A 15,471-nucleotide genomic window follows, 5' to 3' on the forward strand; every position below is an offset into this window, starting at 1 on the left:
AAACTCGTATCACCTTCCTTTATAGTTTTTTTTCTTCTTGTTTGGCTGGAAAACGAACCGAAAAAAATACGGAGTATGTCGCCGCGCGTTGCTTCGCGGCCTCAGATTACCAACAGGCTACTAACTATCGCGTGTTTTGTATAGGCGCGAATTATTCGCATTCCAAGTATTTGCGGCGTTCAGAACCTCAATCCGCGACTGGCAGCTGGGAGGCAAAAGGTCGATTTCGGAGCCCTGAGACATCTTCAGAACTAAACTACCGCTGCTTCTACACAGTAACCGCAATAAAGATACCGACCATTATTTGCAACGCCATACCTCGTTAAACGAAGTACACTGACAGTGACAGCGTGGACGACTCAAGGAAAATTCCCGTCGTTTCTTTACTGCTGGGTATGAAATCCCTAAGGAAAAAAAGCCCAATATAAGCGACACAAAACGCAGCAAAACGCTTGGCCATCTCAGTCGCCGCCAACAATGCACGCGATTCTACCCCACTCACGCACGAAACAAGCGTTCCGGCGTAGCCGAACTGCCACAATTTCGCGTGCTTCGCGCTCGCAAGCGTGCCTCGGGAGTGCGCCCGACCGTTGCCGGCGAACCGCGCCGGGTGCCCTCTTTCGATGGCTGGCCGCTGTGCGCGAACAAGAGGCAAGGCCGATGCGTGTCGGACTCGTTTTTTGCTCCTTTTTTGTTGTTGCTCGCCGCAGCCCACTCCCACAGCGGCGCGCCGGATAAGTACGCAAATAGCGCTCGCGACGAGTCACGAACTGCGTGCTCTCCGTTCTCTATTAGGGACCACTGGTAAAGGCAAAAGGGGGCCACGAGCTGACGATTAAGACCTGCGGTGCTATGGGAAAGCAGGAGAGCACACACTCTCGGCCGTCGACGTAGCAGTGAAGTTAAGTAGAACGACCGCTGCTTCAAATCTGCATGCGCGAGACAATGCAGGTTAGGTTTCTGCCAAAGTGCTCACGTAGTTTCGCAGTTAGCTTCCCCAGTTGGCGACTGCGTCTCGTGGTTGAACTTCAGGAATTCATCGACACTCTGCAACTCTTTCGTCCTGATAATGAACCACCTATGAAATTGCGTCGGTAGTCGCAGATATAACTCGCAAAAGCGAGGTCAAGAACATTTATTCCCAACGAAACATGAGCCTGTAATGCATCTCCACACGAGGTCAATTGTGCTCCCTTGTGCTCCTCAGGATACGTACCCTCCACTTGATTATACTGGTCTTTTCGCCGTGAGGGCATTAGCCAAAAAAGCGTTCCGCTCTAGGCCCGTTTGGCGAAGTCGTTACACTGCAGCTCGCCATGCAAGGAAGCCGGAGAGCTACGGGCCGCAAAACACGGCGCGCGCAAACGAAGCCAGCTTTGGGCGCCGCCAAGAGGCCGCACGCAAGGCCGCGACTGTCATTCAATACGCGTCGCCCCGAACTTGACCTCGCCGCTCAAGGTTCCCGTTGTCTGCCAAGAGCCCGCCCAGTTAGCAAAGTGGCTCAGTGGAACGCGCGCAATGCTCCCCCAATAACGCGTCTCAATCAGCGGAAGCCACGCGGGGGCGCCGTCGATCAAAAGCGGAACTCGAGGACGCGTCACGAGCCAGCCGCCGAGGGGCATCCGGCTCGGGCAGTGAACGGCCGAGCGGCCAACCGCAGAGACGGATCTCCGCCGCCGGCACGCCTGCCTAGCCGCAGAATGGGGTCTGCGCTGGGTCAGCACGCGCTGGGCGCCGCGCGCCTACTGACACACATGGCGGGCCCCTTTCTTCTGCCGCCGTGACGGGCAGTCGGCGCGCGAGGGTGCGGAGGAAAACGCCGGACTCGCGATGAAAGCGCGCGCGCTCCTGGCGGAGGAGGGGCCCAAGGGAAGATCCGCCTGCGTGAGTCGGTGTCGCTTCTGGCGCCTTGGAATGCGACTTGAACACGTCGTCGACAGAAAACGCGAGGTGCTCTAGGAACTGTCCCGCTACCTACGGCTGAATCGAGCGCCTCGCCCCAGAGTGACGACAGAAGGGAGGCTGCGCTGGACTGTCACTTAAATTTAGATTCAAAATATTATAGACACTAAACCCTTCCAGAGTAAAAACAACCGCTCGTAAGAGGAATTCAGATAATCAAACGCAGGGTGCCAACAGAAGGAGGATGCGCCAGACGACTCTTGCACCGTTATCGCGAACTCGATTTCTTAGCCCACTCGTGCTTCGCTTCTGACCGCAACTATAGCAGCCGCTTCACCATAAAGAAAGAAAAGCAGCCCTTGGCAGGCGGATTTAAGCTACCCAAGCGCAGGTCCGGGTGTCTTCCGACTGCAAGCCTTGCTGACTGACCTTGATACGTCCGAAACAATTCGGTCGAACGGATATATATTCTAAATCTTTATGACGTTTGAGAACATTGTCTTACTGCGGGCCGATGTAGATTAGCCGGAGCGTGCGGTCTGACGGGGTTTTCCGTCCTGTCGTGTCGTCGTAAAACCGTACACCCTCCTTCTCGCTCTCTTTCTACGAGCGGCGCGAAACGGGGCCACCGCCAGACGACCGGTTCGAGTTCTTTGAATCCACTTTGCTGCAGATGCTGGCTGCTGTGCGGGAAAGACAACATTAAGACGCGGGGGGGAACGATGTGGAGGCGGTACAGGAAACGGTTTTTGAGCGTCGTAAACTGCAGATTCCGGCTGGGCAGAGCAGATAAGAGGATCGACGACGCGAACACGCGTCTCGAGTCGATTATTTAAGGTCGGGGCTTCTTTTTCCCCTGCACCGCTGTAGTAATGAAAAGTCAGCGTACGCTCGGCGTTTCATTTAGAAAGCCCCGACCACGGGGCCAGTGCATTGAGCACAGCTGCACCACATTACGCGGGCGGTTCGTGAATGATCTAAAGCGGTCGCAGCAGGCAGGCATCGGCCACGAATGCAAACGACGAAGGAACAACTGCGAAGCGCTGGCAGGCGCGTGCTCAGAGGACGAAAAATAGATGGCGGAGGGACGAAAAATGATACCTGGATAATGTATTACTCGGGCGCACGGGAAGTTGCCGAAGTGTTTCGCATGGAATAAGAACTCAATTCGAACGCCGCTGGAAACGTGAAAGAGCGTGAGCTGAGTGCAGCGTTCAAAGGAGAATGCCACGGGTGTGTTACAAGTTACGACGGAGGTAAGTGCATGCCGCCGAAGAAACAGCAAAGCAACCGCTCTGCATGTGGAGAGGAAAGGTACTGAAGCAAAAATATGGTAACAATAAAGCACATCAGCGAGGCAGAAATATGCCCAGGAGATAGCGCAGTCAGGGCGCTGGCACTGAAACAGGGCATACACCCCTGAGGCTGACCCGGACCGTGCGACGGAGGCCGGTTTTTTTCAGTGCCAGTCCGGCGCACGAGACAAATGAACTGTTCAGCGCGTGGGCCGGCCGTGTGCGTATGGCATGCGTCCCAATCAGGCCGACGTGGCCGCCCTGCATTCCTTCAAAGCGATCAACCTGCATGGACTGGTCGAGCGGCGTGTTCGCGGCAGGCGTTGCGGCTTTATCGGGGCGGAGTTTACACGGGCTTGTTTTCATCGATACGGCTTCTTGCTTCATGACCTCATATTGCGCACTGTGTGTGGTTTTGAATTAACTCCGCAGTCTCTTTACCGAGCCTCTTCTCGCAATTTCCTCCTGCGCAACTTTGCTCCCCACCCTGGGTTTATTCTGTACGCGCTGTCTGAGTCCAATAAAACATTTTGCTGGGCGAGTTGGTTCATATTGCTCGAGGGGATGCTTGTAGCGCGACAAAAAAACACAAGAGACAGAGACGAACGGGACAAGCGCCACTCTCAACTGGTTTTATTCAAAAACACGATCGCAACATTTATACATTTCCCCTTCTTCTTCAAGAACATAATCACCCGATCCCACATGCGAATGACACGCAAATATCACGCTTGAATCAAATCAGTTTATCTAAAAACCTGTACTCCTTAGAAAACATCGTCACCGAAGGGCTGCTGACGCATTCCGACCCTTTCTTTTTGATATGGAACGCCTCAATTAGCTCACGCGTAAGCGCATCTTTGCTTCTGCCAATGACCTCTGTTCTGTTTAAAAATGGTGAGCATTTGCATGACTTGCAGTGAACTACCATATTTGTTCCGCTCCCATTTTCGAGGCATTTTTCATGCTCGCGCAGGCGCTTGTTCAGGCATCGTCCAGACTGGCCAACGTACACTTTTCCACATGAAAGTGGAATCTGATAGACAATTCCCACCTTGCAATCAACATATCGGTGTTTATGCCTCGTTTCGCAATCCCTTTTTGCTTTTTCCTCATTCACCTTAGGACAAAGGCTTTTGAGCTTGCAGGGCGCTGAGAAAACCACAGGAATTTTGTATTTATTTGCCACTTTTTTCATGTTGTGGGCCACGCGATGCACATACGGTATCACCTGTGGCCTTACGTTATTCACCTTTTCTCTTCTAACCTTCTTGTTCCTTTGCAGCAATGTTTCTGCGACCATAACCAACAGGGACAAAGGAAAGCCTGCCGATAGCAGCCTAGAAACTTGGTCATCAAAACTTTCCTGGACAGCATGAATACAAGACTTGTTGATGGCTTCTTGAATACACATGGTTGCAACGGCTCTTTTTACTGTCTTGGACTGGGCTGAGTCAAACGGCATTATTTCCTTGAGGGCACGAGGCTTATAGCCCCAGCAAGCATGCACATCATTCACAGAAATCTGTAGATCTAAAAACTGCAACTTGTTGTCTATGGCAACCTCATGAGTGAAGTTAAGCCCCCTTCCAAACTTTTTAAAAGCAGATAAAATTTCCACCACAGTCTCGTGGTAGGTCACAGTTTCTAGTTTTTCTAAAAACACTAAAAAATCGTCAACGTACCTAAAAACTTTAATTACTTTTTTCTTGTCTAAAACTTGGTCTAAATCGCGGTCAATGGAAGAGAGAAAAATCTTGCACAACACAGGCGCCACACATGAACCAATACATATGCCACTCTTTTGCACATACGCTCTGCCTTCGAACTTAACCACCGTTGCACCCAGATAAAATTCAAGAAGTGACATGAAGTTTCCAACATTAATGCCAGCTGAATTTTGAAATGCTATCACACCATTTTCTTCAATGCAGTTCTGAGCGGAGGTAAACAATTCTTCGTGGGGAACAGAATAATAAAGGTCTTCAACGTCTATGGAGAACATGCTGCCAATTGACCGGTTGTCTTGTAGAAAACTAGCTATGACATGCGAATTCCTGGTCTCAAAAGGATCTTTGACACAGAGAGGATTCAAGTTTCTGAGGAGGTACTGGCTCAGCATTTGCTGCCAAGTGTGTCGTTCACTCACGATACTCCTGAAAGGTATTCCCGGTTTATGGGTCTTAGCAGTGAAAAATATTTTTAGGCTATTCTCATTGCAACCTGCTATGCTTTTTGCAAGCTTATTCAGCTCAAATTTGGTGCACAGGGAAACAGCTGCGCTCTTTACCTTAGCAGGCTTACGTTTCGTGGCAATGAAGTTCTTCTTGACGGCACACATGGCTTTTTCGTTGTACATCCCCGCTGTGAGCACTACGAAACCTCCTTCCTTGTCACTCTGCAGGATTCGAAGGGAATTGTCTTTGAAATAGGCCACAACATCGCGCACCGAGTCCTTACGCCGCACCGCGTTCTTCGAAACAGTTCTAGAGAGGCTATCCACACCGTCGAGAAGGCATCGTTCTTGGTCCTCGGATTCTGCTCTGGAAGCTAAGCGCCTGTTCAAAGACAGGAGCTCAGGGGCGCTGGTTCTTGGTTCTTTACTGTACTTGGGTCCCTTTTCGATTAAACTTTTCACCTGGTCCGTGAGGTGTACTCCGTCAAGTGTCCTCAGCCCTGCCTTCTGCACAGGATTCCTGGGTAATTTGGTTAGGTGCAACAAAATGCACCTCCACCAGAATTCAGTCGCCTGGCCGGCAAGCTTCCTAGATGAACGTAGCTTGGCTTCAGCCATATTTTCCGGGAACCTGGAGTAGCAGGCAACGCGTAGAAGGTCGTAGTACAGCCTCACCTGTCTCCACAACTCAGACCGCAGGATTCTGCACAGGCGCTTCACATGACGCACAGAAGGCAGTACACTCCCAAACCAGGCAGCCAACTCTACCGGCACCAGCCCTTTTCTTATGCAATAGGCCAGTCGTCTTGCCTTGCAAGTAGTCCAAGCGATGTGGGTGATTAACACCGTATCTTGACATGGAGAAGAGGAGATGAAAGAAGAAGGGCCCACTGTACTAGAAATGAAGTTCAATAAAACATTTTGCTGGGCGAGTTGGTTCATATTGCTCGAGGGGATGCTTGTAGCGCGACAAAAAAAAACACAAGAGACAGAGACGAACGGGACAAGCGCCACTCTCAACTGGTTTTATTCAAAAACACGATCGCAACATTATACATTTATACAGAGGTCATTGGCAGAAGCAAAGATGCGCTTACGCGTGAGCTAATTGAGGCGTTCCATATCAAAAAGAAAGGGTCGGAATGCGTCAGCAGCCCTTCGGTGACGATGTTTTCTAAGGAGTACAGGTTTTTAGATAAACTGATTTGATTCAAGCGTGATATTTGCGTGTCATTCGCATGTGGGATCGGGTGATTATGTTCTTGAAGAAGAAGGGGAAATGTATAAATGTTGCGATCGTGTTTTTGAATAAAACCAGTTGAGAGTGGCGCTTGTCCCGTTCGTCTCTGTCTCTTGTGTGTTTTTTTTTTTTTGTCGCGCTACAAGCATCCCCTCGAGCAATATGAACCAACTCGCCCAGCAAAATGTTTTATTGAACTTCATTTCTAGTACAGTGGGCCCTTCTTCTTTCATCTCCTCTTCTCCATGTCAAGATACGGTGTTAATCACCCACATCGCTTGGACTACTTGCAAGGCAAGACGACTGGCCTATTGCATAAGAAAAGGGCTGGTGCCGGTAGAGTTGGCTGCCTGGTTTGGGAGTGTACTGCCTTCTGTGCGTCATGTGAAGCGCCTGTGCAGAATCCTGCGGTCTGAGTTGTGGAGACAGGTGAGGCTGTACTACGACCTTCTACGCGTTGCCTGCTACTCCAGGTTCCCGGAAAATATGGCTGAAGCCAAGCTACGTTCATCTAGGAAGCTTTCCGGCCAGGCGACTGAATTCTGGTGGAGGTGCATTTTGTTGCACCTAACCAAATTACCCAGGAATCCTGTGCAGAAGGCAGGGCTGAGGACACTTGACGGAGTACACCTCACGGACCAGGTGAAAAGTTTAATCGAAAAGGGACCCAAGTACAGTAAAGAACCAAGAACCAGCGCCCCTGAGCTCCTGTCTTTGAACAGGCGCTTAGCTTCCAGAGCAGAATCCGAGGACCAAGAACGATGCCTTCTCGACGGTGTGGATAGCCTCTCTAGAACTGTTTCGAAGAACGCGGTGCGGCGTAAGGACTCGGTGCGCGATGTTGTGGCCTATTTCAAAGACAATTCCCTTCGAATCCTGCAGAGTGACAAGGAAGGAGGTTTCGTAGTGCTCACAGCGGGGATGTACAACGAAAAAGCCATGTGTGCCGTCAAGAAGAACTTCATTGCCACGAAACGTAAGCCTGCTAAGGTAAAGAGCGCAGCTGTTTCCCTGTGCACCAAATTTGAGCTGAATAAGCTTGCAAAAAGCATAGCAGGTTGCAATGAGAATAGCCTAAAAATATTTTTCACTGCTAAGACCCATAAACCGGGAATACCTTTCAGGAGTATCGTGAGTGAACGACACACTTGGCAGCAAATGCTGAGCCAGTACCTCCTCAGAAACTTGAATCCTCTCTGTGTCAAAGATCCTTTTGAGACCAGGAATTCGCATGTCATAGCTAGTTTTCTACAAGACAACCGGTCAATTGGCAGCATGTTCTCCATAGACGTTGAAGACCTTTATTATTCTGTTCCCCACGAAGAATTGTTTACCTCCGTTCAGAACTGCATTGAAGAAAATGGTGTGATAGCATTTCAAAATTCAGCTGGCATTAATGTTGGAAACTTCATGTCACTTCTTGAATTTTATCTGGGTGCAACGGTGGTTAAGTTCGAAGGCAGAGCGTATGTGCAAAAGAGTGGCATATGTATTGGTTCATGTGTGGCGCCTGTGTTGTGCAAGATTTTTCTCTCTTCCATTGACCGCGATTTAGACCAAGTTTTAGACAAGAAAAAAGTAATTAAAGTTTTTAGGTACGTTGACGATTTTTTAGTGTTTTTAGAAAAACTAGAAACTGTGACCTACCACGAGACTGTGGTGGAAATTTTATCTGCTTTTAAAAAGTTTGGAAGGGGGCTTAACTTCACTCATGAGGTTGCCATAGACAACAAGTTGCAGTTTTTAGATCTACAGATTTCTGTGAATGATGTGCATGCTTGCTGGGGCTATAAGCCTCGTGCCCTCAAGGAAATAATGCCGTTTGACTCAGCCCAGTCCAAGACAGTAAAAAGAGCCGTTGCAACCATGTGTATTCAAGAAGCCATCAACAAGTCTTGTATTCATGCTGTCCAGGAAAGTTTTGATGACCAAGTTTCTAGGCTGCTATCGGCAGGCTTTCCTTTGTCCCTGTTGGTTATGGTCGCAGATACATTGCTGCAAAGGAACAAGAAGGTTAGAAGAGAAAAGGTGAATAACGTAAGGCCACAGGTGATACCGTATGTGCATCGCGTGGCCCACAACATGAAAAAAGTGGCAAATAAATACAAAATTCCTGTGGTTTTCTCAGCGCCCTGCAAGCTCAAAAGCCTTTGTCCTAAGGTGAATGAGGAAAAAGCAAAAAGGGATTGCGAAACGAGGCATAAACACCGATATGTTGATTGCAAGGTGGGAATTGTCTATCAGATTCCACTTTCATGTGGAAAAGTGTACGTTGGCCAGTCTGGACGATGCCTGAACAAGCGCCTGCGCGAGCATGAAAAATGCCTCGAAAATGGGAGCGGAACAAATATGGTAGTTCACTGCAAGTCATGCAAATGCTCACCATTTTTAAACAGAACAGAGGTCATTGGCAGAAGCAAAGATGCGCTTACGCGTGAGCTAATTGAGGCGTTCCATATCAAAAAGAAAGGGTCGGAATGCGTCAGCAGCCCTTCGGTGACGATGTTTTCTAAGGAGTACAGGTTTTTAGATAAACTGATTTGATTCAAGCGTGATATTTGCGTGTCATTCGCATGTGGGATCGGGTGATTATGTTCTTGAAGAAGAAGGGGAAATGTATAAATGTTGCGATCGTGTTTTTGAATAAAACCAGTTGAGAGTGGCGCTTGTCCCGTTCGTCTCTGTCTCTTGTGTTTTTTTTTTGTCGCGCTACAAGCATCCCCTCGAGCTGTCTGAGTCGTGCACCTGTTTTGCAAACTCTAAAAGAGATTTCGAAAAGCAGACCGCCTTTTTATTCCTCTCCGCGTTTAATCGTCACGCGACCGATAAAAAAAAAAACGTCAGAAAGCAAAGCGGCAGCAACCATTCCCAATTTTTCTTTCCCCGTTGTAATTATTACTTATTTCCCTTTGACGCGCGCAACCCGTTAGCCAAACCTATTAGTCGCGAGCCCCCGCGGCCCCGGCATTAGAGCCTCGCCGCGAGGAGACGCATAATTCGGGCAGCGGGCCGCCGCGGGGTGCCGCGAGCAGGACGAGCGGGTTGTTCGCTGGCCAGCCAAGGGCGGCGCGTGAGAAGGGAGCAGGCGGGGGGCGCCGCGGCCGAGTCATGCGCAAGAAATTGCGGTCGTCCAAGCCGCAGTCGCCCCGGGGCGCCACCGCCGCGACCCGGAGACGCGTTCGCCGAAGTAGGGGCCCCTGTTCTGAGCCGGCCGAGGATCCTCTTCTCAATGACAGCGCAGCGGCAATTAGGCGGCGGCGCGCCGTAATACACCGTGTGCAGTTAGCCAGGGTATACTCATTGCGGAACTCTTCCCCTGGGGCGCGGTGGGAGGGGAAGGGCGTTGAGAGTGCCCCACAGCTCGTAGTAGGCACTCACGCGCGAGAATCGCAAAGCGCATACCCGCGGTGGCCACATGGGAGGCACACACCGCGCTGTGTTCTCGCGAGCCGCAATCGCGCTGCACAAGGCTGACAGGGAGTGCAGTGCGCATTTTCCAATTGCATACTCTTTCGCGTTGCCTGTGTGTGCGGCAGAAGAAGACATATACGGGCGCCCCGACGAAAGAGCGGCGTCCAGTCGCGTCAGAATATTATTGGGACCAACACTGACGCGCAGAGTTGCCAAAGGCAAGCACGATGGTGCCTTTATTCCGCCCTTCAGTACTCATTTCGCATGAGATTTGTGGTCTAGGTACGCAAACTCTCTGCGGTGCATGCAAATTTTTTATTGGCTGAGAGTGAAGCTTCCAGGGGAAATTTACCAGGTCAGTTCTGAAGCTTGCTTCTTAACCCATTAGAGTAGAGGAGACTTTGACGCTGAAAATTACGAAATGAAGACAGAAATCTACGCCAATAACTTCTTATGTAGTGGGAGTACCTTTGTGTGTACCGAACAGATCTGTTGTATTTCAAGGGCAACACTTAACGGTCTAGTGCAGTGATTCCAGAGTTATGCATCAGGCTTCACAAACGCATCTTGTAGTGTTCACAGGCCGGCTCGTGTCCGCTATCCCTTTATCGAAAGAGGCCCACTGTGTGAGCTTAGACTCATTGGGTATAGAGGCAAAAAAAAAAAAAGATGCCCCACTCACTTTTCACGCATGCGCCTCGTTGCGGCCTAGAATAACCTAAAAAAACAGCTGTGCATGTTTTCTTGAAGGTGTAGCTGATACCAAAAGCAGTTTGTTCAAAGTGTGCATAAAGCCAGACTCCTCACGTGTCTCGAGCATATTAAAACTGCGTGAAGGAGGCAAGGCTACCTGATTACCTTTAAGTGCTCGGGTGTGGCGTCTCAGTACTTTATGTCTGTAATTCAGACGTTCGTGCCTAGTATTAGTGCATGCGAAAGCACAACAGGGGTGCCTCGAATATAGTCGAGGGTTCAGATGCCTCTACAGCAACAAAAAATCGCAACAGGGCGCTCCACTCAATATGAGGCAAGCCAGCAAGGCAGTTCACTAAATTCTGCTCAGACGAAGGGTTCCTGGTTTGCTCGTTTTTCCGACCCACGTGCCGAAAAGCAATTTGGCCGCACTGTACATCAAATTACTCGCGACAGCTGCAGTTATTTTCTTCTTAAATTTTAAATCATGCTATTAGCCGTTAAAATCAAGGCGGGATGCTACGCAGGGTCAGAATATAGAGCACAGAATTTCCAATCGTTCCAATGTCATTGCGACTGGGCAACAGTCTGAATCGCGTTTATCTGTTTCTGATTCCGGTCCTACTTTATCCTCATTGTATAATACATATTTAATGAGGTTTGAGACAACAGCGTGCAGCATAACGACACGCAGCCCGTTATGCCGACAATCGTCTGCACTAGTCGAATCAGCTCGGGTGTCAGCGGATGCCTTCAGAGATAGCTTCAGAAAAGATGCCGTATAAAAAGGTGCCTGTCGTATACGCCGACAGAAGATACGGCTTATCCGATTACAGCCGCGCAGGTAATAGATAGCAAGAAACGGATGACGCTTCCAGGCGTAGCAAGAGCCGCGTTCCCGTGTCCAATGTCGCCGCGAAGCCGTACATGACGCGTCGCCCTCGCTTCGCTAAGATAGCTCGGGAAAGTGGCGCTCGCACCGTCCAGTGTTTATACTCTACCCAGAGAGCAAAGGGATTTGCATAGTTGCAGAATAAGGACTTTTTATTGAGAGCGATTAAAATACAGCCTCTCGGTCCTGAAGAGACGCATCAAGGTCATTTAGGAGGTGCATGCACTGGTACAGAAAAATACGTGCACTGGTTTCCAGTCTTAAATGTGGTACTTCTGCCAGACATCTTATGTGGGCAGAATATAAAGCCTAGGAGTGACCCCCTGACTCCGGAGCAAGTCCAGTGTTATATAGAAAGAGGTTTGCAAGAGCAATATTTCCGAGAAGGCTTTAAAATGTATTTCTTCCCACCACACAAGCTGTTCGGTGGCTACCGAAGCACTCCGTGTGGAACATGCCTAGCTGTCACTGGCGAAAGTTGCTTGACAGCGGCATCAGAGAAAGTCCTGTAATAAGGATATCGTAAATGCAAGAGCGTTAATTCTCGCCATTTACACGAAAAAGACGGCTTACGTTTCTTCCGAGTGTCTCACATTCCTCTTTTGTATCAAAAAGTTGTCCACCGCGGTGACTCAGTGGCTTTAGACTTCGGCTGCTGATCCCAAAGTCTCAGGCTCGATCCCGGCCGCGAAGGCCATATTTCGATGCAGGCGAAATACATAAACGCCCGTGTGCTGTGCGATGTCAGCGCACGTTATATGTCCTCAGGTGGCGTAAATTATACCGGAACCCTCCACTATGGCATCCCTCATAGCTTCCTCAGGAGATATTTTTTTTTCAAGTTTAAAGACGTTCATATTTATTGTTCTCAAGACTGTCCGCCTCATGTAATTTCGTCTCGTAATTAGCTGTAATCTTGGTATCTTCCTTCAGTAACTTTGGGAAACGTAAAAACATAGCATGACTAACTTATCCACGCTATCATTCGTTAAATGAGCTTCCATGCACGATACTTGGTTTCTGATTTTTTTTTTCTCACAGGAGGCTCCAGGTAAGGCCATTCGTGCTAAAACGTATACCGCGCGCGATCGAAGTCATGAAGTCATGCGAAGTCTCGCATTAGTGCAGCGGCAAAGAATCGCCTAAAATGTCGGGACGCTCTCCCGCCACTTGCAGCTCGGTCTCCATGAGTGTATGCCCGGTTTGTGCGCAGCGAGTGCCGTCGGGGCCGGTAGTGAGCCGCCCCTCTTTTCCGCTGGTGCAGGGAGAAGCGATGCCACGACCGCTGTGCCTGCTCTGCCTCCTCCTCGTCGCTTGCGCGTGGCCCCTGCAGCAGCAGCAGGTGAGTTCAGCCTCCCCCCTCCCTCCCTCCCCCTTCCCCCACATCCGACGCTGCGCTCATCGGTGCGGCCGAGGCGAGGCTGCCGGGAGGCAATATACAGAGACAGAGGGAGGGGGGTTTACGAACTACGAGGAAGACCGCGGTGGCCTCTGGGACGCAAGTTGCGTGGGAGAAGTTTGAGGAGGCCTCCTGAGCGCCTGGCTTCCCGGCAGCAAACACGTGCGTTTGCAACACGAGGAGCGGTAAAGGTGTGGTCCTTGGTTTAAATTCGGGGAACTGAATAATAGCGAACAAATGCTATAGTTGAGGATATTATCTCGAAAAATGGAAATTGGGGGGGGGGGGGGGGGGCAGGATATACGACGAGCATAGTTGATAGCCGGCTCTCTGTGAAATCGCCAGAGTGGATACCAGGCCCAGGAAAACGTGTTTGTTTGGAGTCGACAAAGAAACCATATGCAATGACGAACTTGAGAAATTCTCAGGGAAAGTGTGGCCGCAACAGGCGCACGGCAGGGGCAGTCGGAGAAACGTGGCCAGAGGTCGTCAATTGGAGAGGCCTTTATCTTATGGGGAACTCGACTGGATGAACCCGATGATGAGAGTGATGCGCTGGAAGCTTTTCGCCGCAGCGCGGTGGAAAAACGCCAAACCCGAAATGTCCAGGCCTCCGCTAGAGCGGTTTGCCACACACTCTTCATTAAAATGTCCATCAAGAGTACGGTAATTTACTGCCCCTCTCTGTTCCTCATAAAGCACTGGATTTGCATTTTTTCTCTCTACAAGTGGTAGCACTGGCATCCGCCCCTTCCGACCGCTTAGCCACGTATGTGACCCTTTCGACGGCTTTGTTATTTCATTTCACTACGAAACTTCGTTTTTTTTTTAGAATACACACTAATCGTAATGTGAAGGGCGTTAGAATGCCTTTCGTAGCGTTGCATGCAAAGCTGGCTTACGCTGTCGAAAGATGCGTCTGCCGCTTCGCTCCAGGCGCTGTGTACACGTTGCACGCCACGTTCGTACAGCTGGCGGCGGCAGTGTTAACAATGATTCGTTGCAGGTCTGCGGAACGGCCACGTCTTATGGCTTTGCAGACGCACCCCATGTGGCAGCACTATACGCCGAAACCCAAGGCCGGGCAAGTAATGCCTCTGAATTGCTCGGCCTTTAAGCTTTCGGCGTATGGTGCTGGGGAGGCTGATAGAGCAGTTTTTCAATCGCCCTGAAAATATAGATGGCAAAGTGTAAAGGCGAACACTGTTGCACGAATAAATGTGCTGTGCCCTAAATGAAAGTTCAGCAATAGTTCGTGAACGAAATGCTGGACGTATACTCTCTACCGTAGGCCTCCTGGGGCCACTTTTATGGCGACCTGCGCGTGGCTTGTCGGAGCGTGTAGCTGACGATTAAATAAAAAAAAATCGGTTCAGGAATATCAGTTCGTCGTCGTGCTCCCAACTTCGTCCCTGCAACATGTGGCAGGCATTAATTCACAAGCAATGTTTCCATGCAAAGGCACTGTAGCGAAGCCCAGGGTTTTCTCGTTTTATTTTTATTTTTTCAGGCCTAGCTCAAGTTTCTTGCCCAGTCGTGTTTCAGCGGGTCACCAATGACGTGATTACGGTTGATCAGAATTTCGGGACGATAGAAACTTTATAGTGATAGCTATCACAAAGGGTCATTCTTTAGCCAAACGGCATCTTATTGCCGTGCCAGAGAACGCGCACCCGCAAACAAAAAAAAATATATATTAGAACCCCGCGCCTTCGCTTTCTGAACTGCGTTTTCTCCCACTACCGAAATTGCTGTTGCCTGGTTTTGGCACTTCGTGTGCTGGTTCCGGCATAACCTGACCCCCCCCACCCCCTAGAAAAGCTAAACAACGGGAACACATCTGTCAATTGGGCCGCTATTGAAATTCAAAGCGGAAGATGGGTCGCGCACTTTGCTACGCGGGTGTACTACGTCAGAATGCCAGTTGACAGCCCATCGATCAAGACACCCGTAAGCAAAGGCGAAGGATACTCTTCTCTGGGAGAGGGCAGGCGTATACAGGGGGTATGCAAGGAGGCACGCGGCTCGGCGGCGGGCGAGTGGAGCGAAGTGACGTCACACTCGTTGATTTGATTGATCGCGAATATGCTGGTCACGGTAAGTCGTCGCCTCGACGCGTGCGCCGAAGCCGTGAGAGGTGCCCCCGCGCGGTCCTCTCGGCGCGGCTGCGGCTGCAGTTAGGCGCATTCGGCTATTTTCGCTGCAGAACGTCTGCGACGCGGGCTCGGCATGCTCAACTAGAAATCAGAGGCGCTCTTGGCTTATTTGCCTTGAGAAGCGTCGCAGGTGAAAAGCTCGCCAGACATGTTCAACTTCGGGGCAACGCTACAGCTATAGTACCCGCTATAATATAGTACGCTATAGTACCCCCGGTATAAGCTACATTGATAGACGTCGGCAGGAGAGCGATCCTTTAAGAGCAGGGGAAACGCGAGCTACTGCTTCCTGCATCACCGGTGAACC

General features: G+C 50.2%; 1 protein-coding gene across 1 annotated transcript in view; it reads left to right on the forward strand.

The window, feature by feature from the left end:
* Window positions 1–15,471, forward strand: part of LOC144115321 (uncharacterized) — a 66,876-nt gene that overhangs the window by 37,448 nt on the left and 13,957 nt on the right. Inside the window, exon 2 of the mRNA XM_077649657.1 lies at window positions 12,874–12,951. Within this exon, the coding sequence (XP_077505783.1) occupies window positions 12,883–12,951 (69 nt within the window). The 5' untranslated portion in view covers window positions 12,874–12,882. The remainder of the gene's footprint in view (window positions 1–12,873; window positions 12,952–15,471) is intronic.

The sequence above is a fragment of the Amblyomma americanum genome, chromosome 1 (genome assembly GCF_052857255.1).
Source record: "Amblyomma americanum isolate KBUSLIRL-KWMA chromosome 1, ASM5285725v1, whole genome shotgun sequence".
Taxonomy (NCBI): Eukaryota; Metazoa; Arthropoda; class Arachnida; order Ixodida; family Ixodidae; genus Amblyomma; species Amblyomma americanum.